The sequence below is a fragment of the Rana temporaria genome, chromosome 5 (genome assembly GCF_905171775.1).
Source record: "Rana temporaria chromosome 5, aRanTem1.1, whole genome shotgun sequence".
NCBI classification, from domain to species: Eukaryota; Metazoa; Chordata; class Amphibia; order Anura; family Ranidae; genus Rana; species Rana temporaria.
In genome coordinates, this window is record NC_053493.1 from 24,829,901 (window position 1) to 24,849,052 (window position 19,152).

Below are 19,152 nucleotides of genomic sequence, written 5' to 3' on the forward strand. Positions count from 1 at the left end.
ATAATATAACTAGTCTAAACTGTACTCTAAGAGAAAGGCTAGGATACGGTGCAATGTCTCTGAAGTGGTGCCTCTTAGCATAAGCAATAGGTGAAGGTCTCTGTGTAGCAGCCATAAAGGGACAGTCTTTAGTTTTAACTCTTCAACCGGGTAGTGTTGGGGCCCAGTTAGCTCATTGGTGCACATGAGAATAGTCCCCAGGTTCATTATTTTTGCTTTATATAGAATGGGTAAGTGTTAGACTCCACATTGGGTTTCTATAGATATCTGTGATCCCAGTGAAAAGGATTGAGCTTACCTTTTTGTCTCAATGACTGCGGATGGGCGGACAAGGGATCTCTTTAACAAAGTCGGAAGGGTCAGGCCCTCTGTCAGGTTTTATACTGCAGTTACACTTTCACAAATCTACCTGTTCTAATTTGTTTCCTGTTGGGGATTCTCAGCCTGAGTGACATTTAGGCCCTTTTCACACTTGTGCGACCTGAAAGTCATGTGACTTTGCTGCGGCTTGAAGCAATGCCTGTGTAATCTTGAGGTCTACGGACCTCAAGTCGCATCAAAGTTGGACCAAAGTAGTTTAGGGACTACTTTAAAGTCACAAAGATATGAACGGTACTCATTGGAAATCATGGGGTACGACTTTTCATGCGACTTTGCAGTCCCAAGTTGCAGGACAAGTCACACAAGTGTGAAATGGGTCTTAGGTTGTAGATGTCAGTTTGAGATGCTTCTGAGAACATTAGCGCCCAGAAGCGATTCAGTTCGCATGCGCCGCGCTTTATAAGTTTTTCATTCATTCATTCATTCATTCAACATTTAGAATTCAATGACAAGTTCATGTGACCTCTTTCTGACCCACGTCAAGCAGGCTGGCCTTCTCATAGACTTGAAATATAATTAAGCACTTAAGTACCGCCTAACGCCGATATACATTGGCAGAATGGCACGGCTGTGCACAATCACGTACCTGTACGTGATTGTATAACGCCCAGCAGTGGGTCGCGGGCGCGCGCACCAGCGACCCGGCCCGAAGGTCCGTGACCGCGGGACTCGCGGACCCGATCGCCGCTGGAGTCCCGTGATCGGTCCCCGGAGCTGAAGAGCGGGGACAGCTGTGTGTAAACACAGCTTCCCCGTTCTTCACTGTGGCACTGTCATCGATCGCGTGATCCCTTTTATAGGGATACACAATTGATGACGTCACACCCCCTACAGTTGTAAACACAGATGAGGTCACACATAATCCCATCAGCGCCCCCTGTGGTTAACTCCCAAACTGCAATTGTCATTTTCACAGTAAACAATGCATTTTAAATGCATTTTTTGCTGTGAAAATGACAATGGTCCCAAAAATGTGTCAAAATTGTCCGATGTGTCCGCCATAATTTCGCAGTCACGAAAAAAAACGCTGATCACCACCATTAATAGTATAAAAAAACTAAAAATGCAATAAAACTATCCCCTATTTTGTAAACGCTATAAATTTTGCGCAAACCAACCGATAAACGCTTATTACGATTTTTTTTACCAAAAATAGGTAGAAGAATATGTATCGGCCTAAAACGAGGAAAAATAAATGTTTTTTTATATATTTTTGGGGGATATTTATTATAGCAAAAAGTAAAAAATATTGCATTTTTTTCAAAATTGGCGCTCTATTTTTGTTTATAGCGCAAAAAATAAAAACCACAGAGGTGATCAAATACCACCAAAAGAAAGCTCTATTTGTGGGGAAAAAAGGACGCCAATTTTGTTTGGGAGCCACGTCGCACGACCGCGCAATTTCAGTTAAAGCGACGCAGTGCCAGAAGCTGAAATTTCACCTGGGCAGGAAGGGGGGTATATGTGCCCAGTAAGCAAGTGGTCAAAGTCACAAAGATATGAACGGTACTCATTGGAAATCATGGGGTACGACTTTTCATGCGACCTTGCAGTCCCAAGTTGCAGGACAAGTCACACAAGTGTGAAATGGGTCTTGAGTTGAAGAGGTCAGTTTGAGATGCTCCTGAGAACATTTAGAATTCAATGACAAATTCATCTGACCTCTTTCTGACCCACTTCAAGCAGGCTGGCCTTCTCATAGACTTGAAATATAATTAAATAAAATATATAATGATATGATAATTAAATAAAATATAACTACTTAAACCTTGGTAGGATATGAGGGCCCAGAGCTCAGCGTTAATATCTGAGCTCGGCTTTAAATTAGGCAATTTTTTTCCCCCCAAAACAAAACCAGAGCACATATCAGACACAAACAGGTTGGAGGTTGAAAAGCATTTATTTTCCTCTCCAGTACAAAACAACAAACAGAAAAGTAATTGGAAAGTATTAACATCCAATAAAAGAAATGAAACATGAATGGATAAATTGAACTCTTTTGATATTAATTTTTTTCAGGACATAAACTTTCTTTATTCAACTGCAATTTGAAATTACACGTTGTGATTTTTTTTTTTACCATTGTAATTGGTTTTACAAAACAAAAATGGGTACAGAACGATCTGCTGCTTCAAAATGGTAACAGAAAATGTACACAGTGGGGTAGATTCAGGTAGCAATTGCGCCTGCGTAACCAGCACTACGCTCGGCGCGGGAACGCGCCTAATTTAAATGATTCCCGCCCCCTACGGGATCATTTAAATTGCGCGCGCTTACGCCGGGCATTTTTCCGAAGCGCCCACGCAATTTACGGAGCTACTGCTCCGTGAATCGCGGGTAGCGCAGAAAATTTGCGGGGGCGCAGGGCAAAAACGGTGCCCTGCGCCTACGTAAAAAAAGGGCAAATGTACCTGAATCTACCCCAGTCATGTGTTTAATGGGCAACTGTAAGGCTACTGGTATAACCAACGTTTTACTAGCAGGCTTCAAGTGTTACTAAACCCACAACAGTAAAATCAGTCTGTATATGCAGTAAAGTATACTTGTGGAACCCTAGGGTAGGGCTGGGCGATTTTCCCCTCAAAAAATCAGCGATTTTTTAATTAAAAAAAACGAGATTTACGATTCAAATCAAGTTTTTTTTTTTTTTTTGACGGCCAGTTCCACGTAACCAGCGTGGAATGAGAATGGCGCCGACATCGGAACCGACGTCAGCAGCCTGCGCCGCTGGATGGATGCCTGGGCTTCTCTTGCAGATCTGTACAACTGTAGTGTGTATCCATGCGCCACCCAGTGGTTGCCGGCGGTACTGCTTCTGATGTATTAATCTTTCTCACAGTTTTGTACAACTGTGTGTATCCATGCGCCACCCAATGGTTGCTGGCGGTACTGCTTCTGATGTATAAAAAAGAGACCAGTGATATGTCTACAATGTTAAAGACCATATAACTCCTATGAAAAAAGCAGAATCAAAGTTTTTTCATAGGAGTTATATGGTCTTTAACATTATAGACATATCACTGGTCCGATTTTTATATATTCATATTTTCAGATAAATCACAGGTTTATTAATTTATTTTTTTGGGGGGGGGGGGGTTCAGGCATTCAGTTTTTGAGAATCGTGAGAGAATCGTGATCTTTAGTCTAAGCAAAAGAATCGTGATTCTCATTTTGACCAGAATCGTGCAGCTCTACTAAAGAGGTTTTTTTTTTCTTGGGAGGGTGCATGAAATCAGCACAGGGCCAATCAGCACTTTCAAAACAGAGGGTCAGGGGTCCTGCAGCCTCATAGAAGAGTCAGAGGAGAATGAAAAACGCCTCCTACAAGCTTTAACCAGACACTGATAGAAGTCAAAAGACTGCTGATCAGAAAAGGTATTTAGCAGTTTATATTTACTAAAATAATTGCATTTTCATATTCTGTGTACAGTGAGAGACCAGATACAGTAAATGCAGGGTGCTGGGTCTAATAACACTTTAACCACTTCAGCTCCGGAAAGTTTCACCCCCTTTTTTTTGTGATACGGCACTGCGTTACTTTAACTGACAATTGCGCGGTTGTGCGACACTGTACCCAAATAAAACTGATATCCTTTTTCTTGTTAAAAAAAAAAAAAAGATGTCCTTTTTTTCCCCACAAATAGAGCTTTCTTTTGGTGGTATTTGATCACCTCTACGGTTTCTATTTTTTGCGCTATAAACAAAAAAAGAGCGTCAATTTTGGTACTGCGACATCGCAATGGACAGATCTGAGAATTTTGACACTTTTTTGGGACCATTGCACTGATTACTGTGTAAATGTCACTGGCAAGGAAGGGGTTAACAATAGGGGCGATCAAGGGGTTAAACGTGCGTTCCCTCAACATGATCTAACTGTGTGGGGATGGGAGTGACTAGGAGAGGAGCCATATTGTTTTTCCTACTTACTAGGAACAAACGATATGGTTCCTCTCCTCTGACAGCACAGGGATTTGTGCATTTACACACACAAATCTCCGTGCTAGCGCTCGTGAACGCGATCGCGTCCGCCAGCCACTCACATCGGGTCACGCGCCTTTTGGTGGCCAAAAGCAGGTAGGACTTAACCCGTATGGGATTTCGCCCAGGAGAGCCATTGCGCCGCAGTATATCTGCCCTACGCAGTTGGCAAGTGGTTAAAGTGTTAGTAAACACAGGACTCTGCATTCACTATATCTGGTTTTCCACAATACACAAAGCGTGGGGATGCATTTTAGTAAATATAAACTCCTAAATACCCTTTCTCATCAGCAGTATATAGCAGTCTTGAGACTTCTATTAGTGTCTGGTTAAAGCTTGTGGGAGGAGTTTTCACACTGCACTAGCTGTCCTATCAGGATCCAGGACCATGGGCCATATTCTCTAAGATTCTAGGCGGGCGGCGTGTAAGCCATTTACACTCCGCCGCCCCAACCTACAGGAGCAAGTGCTGTATTCCCCAAACACTTGCTCCGTAGTTTGGGACGGCGGAGTGTAAATGGCCCGGCGTATCCCCGCGTATATCCAAGGGGGCGGCTTGTATTTAAATTAAGCGCGCCCCCGATTCTAACGAACTGCGCATGCGCCAGGCTTAAAATAGCCCAGTGCGCATGCTCCAGTTTTCGGCGTAAAACGTCAATGACGCCGACGTGTGCGTCATTGACGTAAAGTCGTATTCAAGAACGACTTAGTAAAACGACGTACCCGACGGGAAAACACGACGCGGACCCGACGCCATACTTAACATGGCCTACGTGGGACTTGCGTAAACTTACCTTTCATATAGCAGGGGTAAGTTTACGCTTACGCAAACGACGTAAGCGACGGTTACGCGACGCGAATTCGTTCGGGAATCGGCGTATCAGGCTCATTTGCATTAAACAAATGAGACCTGAACGTAAATGCCACCTAGCGGCCGGTGGAGTAATTACATTTAAGATCCGACAGTGTAAGTGACTTACACATGTCGAATCTTCAGTGTATCTATGCGAAAATGATTCTAAGAATCAGTCGCATAGATACACGGGCCAAAAAAGAGAGATACGATGGAGTATCCTGAGATACTCCATCGTAACTTTACTCAGAATATGGCCCCTTGTGTCTAGACTGCTGACTGGCTCTGTGCTGATCACATGTAACCTCCCAAGAAAAAAAAAAAAAACTCTCCAGCAATACACACCAAACTGAGCATGTGCAGAGTGCCTCCAAGGTTCTGTTCTATCAGCAGATTGGGGATTGTGGAAGAAGGAGGATCAGAGAAGACAGCTCAAACAGCCTTTTTACACAATGCAGAGGATTAACCCCTTAGTTTCCACAGTAAGTATAACAAACATGCTTTACTGTTGTGGGTTTGATAACACTTTAAGCGGAACCTGTAATTTTTGAGGAAGGTCGCAGTGAGAACATCAAGAATCTGTCCAGGCGGTTTAGCTGGGGACGGGAGTGTTGGGTCACAATCCTGGCTAAACAGAATCACAAACCTTGAGACAAATCATATACAGTATAAGTATTTCTACAGTGTAGTCAGCTGGAGCCCGGCTTTGGCATGAAACTGTCTGCCTATTGCAGGGCGGCATTTCCCATTAACAGCGCTGCTTGTCTTCTAATATGCCAACTCCGCACCCCTAAAAGCAGCATTTTAATCCAGAAAAATATGTTAGCTTTTCAAGGATAAAAAGGCAGCAAGCAGAGAAGATGGGGAGCCCTGTCATCATCTATAATATGTAGAAGACAAATTTCCGCAGACACGCTACAATCAAAATGTCGCCAATAATGACAACTCCTCCGGGGTTCCTCCGCCGCTGCTCGCCGACTGCAGCAACTTGGCACAAACACATTATTGTGAGTGACGGGGGGAGGCAGAGGCCCTTCACCTAGAGGACCGATTTATCAACCATATTAAACCAGGCGCAAGAAGTTAAAGAGAACCAATCAGAAACAGGTTTTTACAATACTAGATATACCGTATATACTCGAGTATAAGCCGAGTTCTTAAGCAAAAAATTTTGTGCTGAAAATGCCCTCCTCAGCTTATATTCGAGTCACCTTTATGCTCCTGATCTCCTGGACCCCAAATGTGACACACATGTAGCCCCACTCGTCCTCTACAAGTGTGCAAAGTTTTATTGTATGGGGAGCAACGATTTTTCAAAGCCGGGAACCCCTTCCATAGACTGTCATGTTAAACATCAGTCTAGTCATGGGCACAGTCAGGCAGCGACACAGTCAGGCAGCGACACAGTCAGGCAGCGACACAGTCAGGCAGCGACACAGTCAGGCAGCGACACAGTCAGGCAGCGACACAGTCAGGCAGCGACACAGTCAGGCAGCGACACAGTCAGGCAGCGACACAGTCAGGCAGCGACACAGTCAGGCAGCGACACAGTCAGGCAGCGACACAGTCAGGCAGCGACACAGTCAGGCAGCGACACAGTCAGGCAGCGACACAGTCAGGCAGCGACACAGTCAGGCAGCGACACAGTCAGGCAGCGACACAGTCAGGCAGCGACACAGTCAGGCAGCGACACAGTCAGGCAGCGACACAGTCAGGCAGGGACACAGTCAGGCAGGGACACAGTCAGGCAGGGACACAGTCAGGCAGGGACACAGTCAGGCAGGGACACAGTCAGGCATGGACATGTACACAGTGAGGCATGCAGATGGACACCCATGGCTTATACTCGAGTCAATGGGTTTTCCCAGTTTTTTGTGGTAAAATTAGGTGCTTAGGCTTATACGCCGGTATACAGCCTCTCTCAGGGACAGCTGATTGAGCTGTTATTCAGATGTATTTCCTGTTAGATCAGGAACATCAGCCTAGTGTCAGGCTGGAGCACCCTCAGCTCAGGGCGGATAACACCAACCACCTGTCTGTCCTTCTGCATCAGGATTAAGTAAACCCCCCTATTGTTTTCAGCCAAGGAAGCTGCCATCTTTGACTATGTTTAATCTACAACTGCCATGATGCTGCACATGTGATCATTTATGACACCAGTCATTGGATAGTTTGACAGTTTGGTTGAGAGCACAACCAATGGGAGTGTTACATTTCCGGCACATGCCAGAAATGAAACTGTTTTATGGATGGGTTTACGTCTGCTTTAAAGTGGTTGTAAACCTCCGACATGAAATATGAACAAAGCATATTCCTCTATAGCAGGGTTCGACAAACCCCGGGCGACAGGTCGCATTTGCGACTAGAATTAGCGACCTGGCGTGTGGTGACCATTGGTATGACAAGACAACCAGCAATGCCAATGGAGCTTCCCCTGCCTGTTTTCACTGCCTGCCAATTTCCATTTTACTTAGAACCCCCAAACATTATATATATTTTTTATTCGAACACCCTAGAGAAAAAAATGGCGGTTGTTGCAATACTTTCTGTCACACCGTATTTGCGCAGCGGTCTTACAAGCGCACTTTTTTGGGGAAAAATACACTTTTTTAGTAAAAAAATAAGACAACAGTACAGTTAGCCCAATTTTTTATTTTATATATTGTGAAAGATAATGTTACGCCAACTAAATTGATACCCAACATGTCACGCTTCAAAATTGCGTCCGCTCGCAGAATGGCGACAAACTTTTACCCTTTATAATCTTCATAGGCGACGTTTAAAAAATTCTACAGGTTGCATGTTTTGAGTTAGAGGAGGTCTAGGGATAGAATTATTGCTCTCGCTCTACCAATCGCGGCAAAAACTCACATGTGTGGTTTGAACACCGCTTTCATATGCGTTCGCTTCTGCACGCGAGCTCGGCAGGACGGGGCGTGTTCCTGGCTCCTAACTTTTATAGCTGGCTCCTAGATTCCAAGCAAATTTGTCAAGCCCTGCTCTATAGTGTGTACTTGTCTCAATCCAAAGCACTAAGTGTAATTTCTGTCAGCTGCTTCCTTCCTCTGCTATCTGCATGAGTCACTTCTGACAAATTTTCCTGACATTAAGAGAAAAAAATGTGGCAGGGGAGGGACCTCCAGCCTCTGCTCCATTCCAGTGTGCAGGGGGTATGTCCCCCTTCCCTCCAATCCACTCTCAGAGTTCTCCTCACTGATTAAACTTCAGCTCTCCACCCCCTGCTTGTTAGAGCTGAGGGATTCTGTGTAAATTCAGCACTTTGAATGGATGTAAATAAAACAGGTACAACTTATGTATGAGGATTTGTTTAATCTCCGAGCATCACCTGAGGCCAGTCACTTCATTGGGTATATGTAAGAGTTTATAACCACTTGAGGACCGCCCCACACAGATATACTGCAGCAGGGCCGCCTTCCTGCGCAAAATCACATACCTGTACCCGATTTCGTGCTCAGGGTCAGGACAACCCACATTGGCTGTGACTGGACACAGTGGGAGCCAATCAGCAGGTCCAAATCCGTCGATCATTCTCTGGAGAGGCAGAACAGCGGTCTGCCTATGTAAACAAGGCAGACCGCCGTTTTGTGAGAGAGGAAGATGGTGATCTTGTGTTCCTGCTAAGCAAGAACACAGAACTCTGTCTTCTTCCAGTCAGAGCATCCCCCCTACTACTTAGAAAGGACTCATATGAGCACACTTAAAGTGATTGTAAAGGCTTGTTTTTTTTTTTTTTTTTTTTTAAACAATCATGTTATACTTGCCTCCGCTGTGCAGTTGGTTTTGCACAGAGCAACCCGGATCATCCACCTCTTGGGTCCCTCTTTGCTGCTCCAAGCCCCTCCCTTCTTTGAGTGCCCCTCCGGTGCCCACCCCCACCTCTGGCCACATGCGGTATTGCATGTCATAGAAGTCAATGCTGGACTAATTATCTTTGTTTCCATTGACTTCTATGGGGAAACTCCCTTTGATATACGAGTGCTTTGGATTACAAGCATTCTCCTGGAACGGATTATGCTCGCAATCCAAGGTTCCACCATTCAGTATACCTCTGCAATACATCTGCATTTTACCTCTCCCCAACCACTACCCCCTTTAGCTGCAAAGGCAGCAGCTAGTGGTGTACGCATGCCCCAGCCGTGATAATTTGCTTTGCAGCTGTGGCAAGAATTATATGCCCCAGCCCGCCAATCGCAACCTATTCAAGTGAATGGGGCTGCCCTGCAACTGCATACAATGTGCCCAAAGCAAACACAAAACCACAATGGCACTGATGCCAACCTCCCACAATTTTTTTTTTACCAGCGAAACATGACATGCACAGTTCCAAAGCCAGCCTGTGGCCATATTTTTTGTTTTTACAGGCAGCCAATGCCTGAAACTGACATTGACGCACAGTTTTTTACAAAATGTCTGTAAATTTGTTGGCAACCCTGCTGAAAAGAGGAGCCAGGCCTTGCATCTGCCCCAAGAACATTGACAGTAGACTGGTCGTATTATGATTATGGGTTCAGATATACAAGAAGAGATGACAACAAAGAGATAGCATAGCTCCCCCTTACCTTCATGGACGGTTATGCCACAATTGTCACACTGTATTATTTCATCTGCGTCTTCGCTGTTATCTCCCAGACACACACAACATATTAACACATGGTCCATCTTCTGAGAACACCACCGCTCACTCTTCTCCAGAATAAGAGAATCCTGAAAATAGCAAAATTACATCATTCTGGATGCTGCTTAGAACTTTATGGAAGAGACCTAAAGCGTCACATGGCCTGAAGACCTGAGAAAATAGGTCAGTAAATTAAAAAATATGCAGGAGGGGAGCCTGTAATGGGGCGGGAAGGAGCGGAAAGACCTATACGTGCAAAGAAAAGAACAGCTTCAATCTGAATGTCTAAATTTAAAAGCGGTATTAAACCAAAAAGAAAATATTTATTATATTGCATAGAATGGGTATAACTGATAAGCTCAGCACCACAACCCAAATGTAACACAAAAGCAAAACACGGGCGTTCAGTTTTTTAGTTCAGTTGAGTCACTTATTCTTTTTTTTTTTTTAAACAGATGAAAAATTGATTGTTTTTTTTTTTTTTACAAAAAAAAGTGACTGAACTAAAAAAAAACTGAACGCCCGTGTGAAAGGACCATTAGTTATACTTTAATCGCTTGAGGACCAGCCGCCGCAGTTCTACTGCGGCAGGTTGGCCCTGCTGCGCGAACCATCGTAGCTGTACGCCGGTCGCTTTAAGCGGGCTAGCAGGCGCATGCGTGTGCCTGCTGCATCGCGGGGGTGCCGATGCTCGTGACCGCCGGCCGCGAGCGATCTCTGGGCACGAGAGGCAGAACAGGGACGTGTGTGTAAAAATAAAAATAAATGTAGGTTCTTTAATTACAGGGTCCACTGTATAATTTTGCTTTCTATAACTTCTAATACAAAAAGTTAATCACTGTTTTTTGCATCGTCTATTCAACTAAAACCTAGATCAGTGGTTCTCAACCTGGGGGTCGGGACCCCTCGGGGGTCAAATGATGATTTGCCAGGGGTCACCAAATCCTGGGCTGTTCCTGGCTCTCCCAGCATTTTTGCAGCCGCCCAGCAGGGCTGTCCCTGGAGCCTCTTCGCAGCCGTCCATTCAGTTTATGACATGGCTGGGGGGCGGAGGCTAGAGGTCAGCTGACTGGTGAGGAATGTGAAGTGGGAGGGGCTGGAGGAGACCCTATCTCCTGATTTCCACATAGGTGTCACTGCTGTGAGACACCACAAAGTCGTAGACACAGTGGGTAACTCTACCTGTGATTATAGTTGCCATTAAAAGTCCCCACTACAGTTCTCAGATCAGCAGATGACCGTGATCAAGAACACCTAAGTTGGCCGATAAGAACTCCCCCCAGCATTTCCACTGATCCCTAATCCCCACCAACAGTGCCACTCATCCCATTCCCCCTACCCCCCACCAAGGAGTAAGAGAGGGAATAAACATAGAAAATACATGGAAGGGAGAGGAAAAAGGGGGAGAAACAAAGAAAAAGGGGGAGAAATAATAAGAGAAAGAACAAGAAAAACGGCAAGAGAGACGGATGAGGGGAAATAAAAGAAATTAGGATAGAGAGAGATAAAGGGGAGAACAAAGAGAGAGTGGTACATCCTAAAATGTACCATAAGGGGGTTCAATACTGTATGAGTGGAAGGGACACAGGGAGCGCAAATTACTTGTGTTGCCTTGGGTGCTGACAACCTACGCTACAAAAATAATTTTACTGTTAGGGGTCCCCACAACTTGGGAAATTTTATCAAGGGGTCACAGCACTAGAGAGGTTGAGAACCACTGACCTAGATGGTTCCATATGAGCTAGCAAAAGAGGATGGGGCTGTCCCTCCTTATAATCAATCATTCAGCCGTCTGTTATTTGTGAGAACAGGCTGAAGTTTAAATGACCGTATTTATAGGCGTATAACACGCAATTTTTTCCCCTGAAAATAGAGGGGTAAACAGTTCCTGCGTGTTATACACCGATATAGATTTTTTTTTACCAACAGGGGCGGGGATCGGGTAGTCCGCCACGGGTGCTACACGTTGATTGGGGGGGTGTCAGGCCGTCTGCCCTGCCTCTCCGGGTCCTGGGACAGCACTACCAGCATACTTTAAAGTTAAGAAAACATTACTGCCAGCCCTTTCTCATACACCGCTCCTCCTGTGTCACTCTCAATGTAAATTGAAGCCTCTAAATACCTCAATTAACGCTACTCTTTCCAGCCGCTCTCCTCCTCGAGTATAGCTTTTGATTGGAAGATAGCGGTCACGTGACCGTCAATTAAAACATCAGAGGAGAACAGTCACATGACCAGGCCCATGAAAAAAAACGGCGTTAATTTAGGTATTTAGAAGCTTTGATTTTTTATTGAGTTTGACACAAGAAAAGCGGTGTATGAGAAGGGGCTGGTAGTGAGGTTTTCTCAAACTTTAGGAGTATGAGGACAGTGCGGTCTCAGGAGAGTGGGGGCTTTATAAATAAAGGGGGCTGCCGTCATGTGCGGGGAAAGGGGGCTGCCGTCATGTGCGGGGAAAGGGGGCTGCCGTCATGTGCGGGGAAAGGGGGCTGCCGTCATGTGCGGGGAAAGGGGGCTGCCGTCATGTGCGGGGAAAGGGGGCTGCCGTCATGTGCGGGGAAAGGGGGCTGCCGCCGCAACGTGCGGGGAAAGGGGGCTGCCGCCGCAACGTGCGGGGAAAGGGGGCTGCCGCCGCAACGTGCGGGGAAAGGGGGCTGCCGCCGCAACGTGCGGGGAAAGGGGGCTGCCGCCGCACCGTGCGGGGAAAGGGGGCTGCCGCCGCACCGTGCGGGGAAAGGGGGCTGCCGCCGCACCGTGCGGGGTAAGGGGGCTGCCGCCGCACCGTGCGGGGAAAGGGGGCTGCCGTAACGTGCAGGGAAAGGGGGCTGCCGTACCGTGCAGGGAAAGGGGGCTGCCGTACCGTGCAGGGAAAGGGGGCTGTGTACTGTGCAGGGGGTCTGTGGAAAGTTTTTTTATCCTGAAACTTCCCTCTTAACAATAGGGTGCGTGTTATGCGCCGATAAATGATATCTATACTATGTAGGCTATTCACAAAATGTCTGTAAATTGACTCAGCAGATGTAGTGGGGGAGTGGCATACCGACGATCCAGGAAATGTGGCAGAGTTTTATGAATCACAAGGTTAGCCGAAAAGGTAAAACAGTTCATATACTTTAACTGTGCCTTTAGCCTGCCTGGAGGTCATCCTATACAGGCCTGTAGGTGATCTTGAAGATTTTCAATCACAGCGAGAGAAACCAAAAATAGAAAGAAATGTCAACTTTATGGTATCAACCATAACCCCCAGAAAAAGAGAAAAAAATATGCAATTATTAAAACCACAAGATTTAATTTTACATCATAACACTAAAAGGTTATATAAAAACACGATATGCAAGCAAGTAAATATAAAAAGGGGTTTACCTGAAAGAATGCTAATCCTGCTTGGCCCAAAGAACCACATACATCTAAGAGCATAAAGGTATACATTGGACATTTCAATGTAACAAAACAGGGCCAGAAATGTAAGAAGAAATTTCAGTCTTGACGTGTTTTGGGAAATTGATTGCTTCATCAGAAGACCATGTGCCAGGGAGTAGATCATAGATCACATTACATGAGTATGCAATCATGTACATACTAATCAAAAAGTAAAATACAGGTATTATATACTCAGATATTAGGACACATATAACTATGTATGTATGTATAGCTGCATCCAATAGGGAGATAACCAGTGGCACCTCTTGGGCTGTTCTGGGTATCTCCCCACTGGATGCAGCACTATACATACATGGTTATGTGTGTTCCAATATGTGAGTATATAATACCTGTATATTACTTTTTGGTTAGTATGATTGCATGTAATGCATTAATCTGTGATCTACTCCCTGGAACATTAGGCTTTCCTGATGAAGCAAACAAGTTGCGAAACACGTCGAGACCTTCCTTCTTTTCTGGCCCTGTTTTGTTACATCGCAATGTCTAGAACAGCTTTATGTTCTTATATTTATGTGGTATATTGGGCCAAGCAGAATTAGCGCTCTTTCGGAGAAACCCCTTATATTTACTCGCTTGTATATCGTGTTTTATATAACCTTTTAGTGTTATGATGTGCAATAAAATCTTGCATATTTTTCTCAGGTTATGGTTGACACTGTAAAGTCCACATTTCTTTCTATTTTGGGTCTCATTTCTTAAATTTAGATGTGGTGCCACTGTGTTCCTTATTTGCAATTTCATATCACAGTACACATTGCCGTTTTATTCTTGGCAGAGTCATAGTAAAGACAATACCATTTTTACACATTTCCATCAACCTGTCGTGAGAAGTTACAAATTACCTCATTACTTTTGCTCTGAGACAACGTCAAGCTGTCATTCGTCAGCTCCTCATCATCTCCACTGTTCCTACTGGGAATCTTGATTTTCTTCTTCTTCTTCTGCTCGTCTTCGCTCGAGCTGCTATCATCTTTATTGTCGCCATGATGGCTCGACCCTCCTTCACTTCCATCATCCTCATCATCATCATCATCTTCCCCGTCACTGCCATCACCAGTAGACGACTTTCCTTTTCTCTTACCCATGGTTGGCCTCCAGTCATTGTCATCCTCGCTGTCATAATCATCCATGGCGTTTAACTCATCCATAGTGATGAAGTCCAGCATTGGTCGGTTCCTGCGCAGGTTCCATTTTTTAGGCTCGTTATTTTGGTCATCAGCGACAACCTCTACCTCACTGGCTCTTGCCTTTTTTTTCCGAAGCCTCTCGCTCTCCACTTTCTTGGTCTCTTCCTTGGGCAACTCCTCTTCTTTCAGCTTTTCCTGAGTTTCTGTGGCTTCATCTTCCCTACCAGCATCTTTCGCTTCCTTCTTCGCTACAGCAGCCATGGTTTCCTCCTTTAGGCTGTCTTCTGAGTCACTGTCGGAACCTTCGCTATCTTTTGACCCATCGTCACTTCCGTTCGCACTGCCATCGGAATCTGGAAAGGAAATAAATACAACATCCAGAAAGCAGCAGAAAAAGAAACAGCATTTCTAACCTAAAAGGTTCAACTGTGAATACACGTGCTTTGGCACAAGACATCAGATGAACATAGTAATACAGATTTCAAGATCCAGATAGTTTACTCTATGGCAGTGGTCTTTAAACTGTGGCTCTGGGGCTGGATGTGGCACCTAGATTGCCTTTATCCTTCCCTTGATACAAGACACTATTCCTCCCACTGACCCAAACAATGGGGCATAATTCCTGCTACTAACAATGGGCACTATTTTTACCACTGACACCAACTATGGGATACTACACCTCCCACTGACACCAATGATGGGGCACTATTCCTCTCACCGACACCAACCATGGGGTACTATTCCATCTACTGACGCCAACCAACCACTATTCCTTTCACCGACACCAATAATGGTGCACTAGTCCTCCCACTGACCCCAAGAGGGCACTGTCCTTCCCACTGATCCAAATAATGGAGCACTATTGTTTCCACTGATCCCAACAATGGGGCACTATTTCTCCCACTGACACCAACAAAGGGGTGATTTTCCTCCCACCAACACTGGGGCACTATTCATCCCATTGACACCAAAACTGGGGCACTATTCATCCCATTGACACCAAAACTGGGGCACTATTCATCCCATTGACACCAACACTGGGGCACTATTTATCCCACGGACATCAACAATGGGGGACGTTTCCTCCTACTGACACTAACAAACAAAATACTATTCCTCCTACTGACACCAACAGCAGGGCGCTATTCCTTCCACCGATACTGATGACGGGGCACTTTTTCTCCTACCGACACCAACGATGGGTAACTATTCCTCCCACGGACAACAATGGGGCACTATTACTCCCCCAAACATCAATGATGCATTGTTTAATTCCACTGACGCCAGGACAGTTCGGCCCCCCTCTGAAGGCCAGTAAAATGGCCCTTTCCGGGCATATCTGAAGAAACCTCCTAAACTTTACCAGGTTCTGTTTTATCTAAAGGTTGTCAATTAAAGTGTACAATGTTTAGCCAAACAGAACTGTTGATGGCAGTTCCTGGCCCCTGAAATCTGTATGAATCTGCCCTAATTGGGAGCCCAAAAGGTAAGTCCAGATACATCCACAGTATACAAGCTTAGATGATGGTCACAATTATTTAAATCCATTGACTACTTGCCCCAAGTTTCATAAAAACCCAAACACTTAATTTTGGATAGAGGGTGGTACTGTTAAACCCCCTTTAAAATTTATATATGCTGCCTGTGCCCTCATTGAGGAGATTCCCCCTCTCCATTTATCCTGGTAATCCTTGTATCTAGTACAGAAAGGGAAGGGGAATCCAAAGTTTGCCAAATGCAATAGCTGTCAACAGGGCCAGAAGGGTAAGGGCAAACCCTTTAATATAGACATAGTGCCAGTTCTCCAAGAGGGGATTTTCCCTCCCTGTTGGGTCTCTGGGACAGGAAATTTTCGAAACTCAAAACAGAGAGAGAACAAAAACAGGGGGGGGGGGTCCTAATCATTCCCTACTCTATCCAAAAAAAATAAAAAAAAGGTTTTTAATACCTAAATAATAAAGGCCTGAACCTGATGAAATTTTGATCACCATGAAAGGCAAAAAAAAAAAACAGTATCTCGCTACTAATGAAGCATTAAACTAAGACTAGTGACAACCAGTACTGCCCTGCTTTGAACCAATGAGTGGGCATGGTCTTAGGAATTGAGAAAAACTAGTTGAACACACCTGAAGTATTTCCAATTAAAGGAACACCTAGAGCTGGGCGATTTTGGCCAAAAAAAAAAAATCAGTGATTTAAAGAAAAAAAAAACTTGATTAACGTTTCAAATACTGTCAACGTGGAAAGCAATTTTGTAAACATTTTGTTTCAGAACTTAAAAAGGGAAGCTCCAACCAAGAGGGGAAGCTCAGCTTGTCTGCCTCCTCCCCGCCTTCATTGCCACACTTGGCACCTTGTGGGGGGAGGGGGTGCCTGGTTTTGACAGGAACCCGCTCCCACTTCCTGCTGAATTTGCTGCAGCAAACTCAGCTGGAAGTTCGGCCCTCGCCACAGCTGGCCCATTGAGAAAGAATGGCGCGGTTTTTATATGTGCAGTAGGAAACCGGCTGTGAAGCCACAAGGCTTCACTGTCAGTTAGCCTTACCCAAAATGGCGGCGCCAGCACCGAGAGCAGATTCAAGAATCGGCTTGGGGTGAGAACACCACGGGATCCCTGGACAGGTACTTGCCCCAATACTAAAAAGCAGCAGCTACAGTATTTGTAGCCATTGGCTTTACATATTTTTAATGGGGGGACTGGAGCTACTCATTAAAAAACTCCCTAGAAATGTCCCCTCTCGCTTAATCCCGAGGCCTAGAACTAATACAAAAAATAAATAAAAATTGTGTATATATATATATATATATATATATATATATATACACACACACACACACACACACACACACAGTGCCTTGCGAAAGTATTCGGCCCCCTTGAACTTTGCGACCTTTTGCCACATTTCAGGCTTCAAACATAAAGATAGAAAACTGTAATTTTTTTTTGAAGAATCAACAAGTGGGACACAATCATGAAGTGGAACGAAACAAATTTATTGTATTTTTCAAACTTTTTTAACAAAAAAAAAACTGAAAAATTGGGCGTGCAAAATTATTCAGCCCCTTTACTTTCGGTGCAGCAAACTCTCTCCAGAAGTTCAGTGAGGATCTCTGAATGATCCAATGTTGACCTAAATGACTAATGATGATAAATAGAATCCACCTGTGTGTAATCAAGTCTCCGTATAAATGCACCTGCATTGTGATAGTCTCAGAGGTCCGTTTAAAGCGCAGAGAGCATCATGAAGAACAAGGAACACACCAGGCAGGTCCGAGATACTGTCGTGGAGAAGTTTAAAGCCGGATTTGGATACAAAAAGATTTCCCAAGCTTTAAACATCCCAAGGAGCACTGTGCAAGCGATAATATTGAAATGGAAGGAGTATCAGACCACTGCAAATCTACGAAGACCTGGCCGTCCCTCTAAACTTTCAGCTCATACAAGAAGAAGACTGATCAGAGATGCAGCCAAGAGGCCCATGATCACTCTGGATGAACTGCAGAGATCTACAGCTGAGGTGGGAGACTCTGTCCATAGGACAACAATCAGTCCCTGTATACTGCACAAATCTGGCCGTTATGGAAGAGTGGCAAGAAGAAAGCCATTTCTTTAGGATATCCATAAAAAGTGTCGTTTAAAGTTTGCCACAAGCCACCTTGGAGACACACCAAACATGTGGAAGAAGGTGCTCTGGTCAGATGAAACCAAAATCGAACTTTTTGGCAACAATGCAAAACGTTATGTTTGGCGTAAAAGCAACACAGCTCATCACCCTGAACACACCATCCCCACTGTGAAACATGGTGGTGGCAGCATCATGGTTTGGGCCTGCTTTTCTTCAGCAGGGACAGGGAAGATGGTTAAAATTGATGGGAATATGTATGGAGCCAAATACAGGACCATTCTGGAAGAAAACCTGATGGAGTCTGCAAAAGACATGAGACTGGGACGGAGATTTGTCTTCCAACAAGACAATGATCCAAAACATAAAGCAAAATCTACAATGGAATGGTTCACAAATAAACATATCCAGGTGTTAGAATGGCCAAGTCAAAGTCCAGACCTGAATCCAATCGAGAATCTGTGGAAAGAACTGAAAACTGCTGTTCACAAACGCTCTCCATCCAACCTCACTGAGCTCGAGCGGTTTTGCAAGGAGGAATGGGCAAAAATTTCAGTCTCTCGATGTGCAAAACTGATAGAGACATACCCCAAGCGACTTACAGCTGTAATCGCAGCAAAAGGTGGCGCTACAAAGTATTAACTTAAGGGGGCTGAATAATTTTGCACGCCCAATTTTTCAGTTTTTTATTTGTTAAAAAAGTTTGAAATATCCAATAAATTTTGTTACACTTCATGATTGTGTCCCACTTGTTGTTGATTCTTCAAAAAAAAATAGTTTTCTATCTTTATGTGGCAAAAGGTCGCAAAGTTCAAGGGGGCCGAATACTTTCGCATGGCACTGTGTGTGTGTGTGTGTGTGTGTGTGTGTATATGTGTGTGTATATGTGTGTATATATATATATATATATATATATATATATATATATATATATATATATATATATATATATATATATATATATATATATATATATATATATATATATATATATATATATTTATTTATTTATTATGTTTGGGGGTTCTAAGTAAATTTTATTGCAAAAAAATAGATTTTTACATGTAGAAGCGAAGTGTCAGAAATGGCCCGGGTACAAAGTGGTTTAAGAAA

General features: G+C 44.4%; 1 protein-coding gene across 4 annotated transcripts in view; it reads right to left on the minus strand.

Moving 5' to 3' along the window:
* The window catches only part of PHF14 (PHD finger protein 14), a 293,179-nt gene that overhangs the window by 259,445 nt on the left and 14,582 nt on the right, over positions 1–19,152 (minus strand). For all 4 annotated transcript variants that reach the window (XM_040352271.1, XM_040352269.1, XM_040352272.1 and 1 more), the window contains 2 exons: positions 14,132–14,769; positions 9,793–9,937 (listed from right to left, as the gene is read on the minus strand). In XM_040352271.1, coding sequence (XP_040208205.1) covers positions 9,793–9,937; positions 14,132–14,769 — 783 coding nt within the window. The remainder of the gene's footprint in view (positions 1–9,792; positions 9,938–14,131; positions 14,770–19,152) is intronic.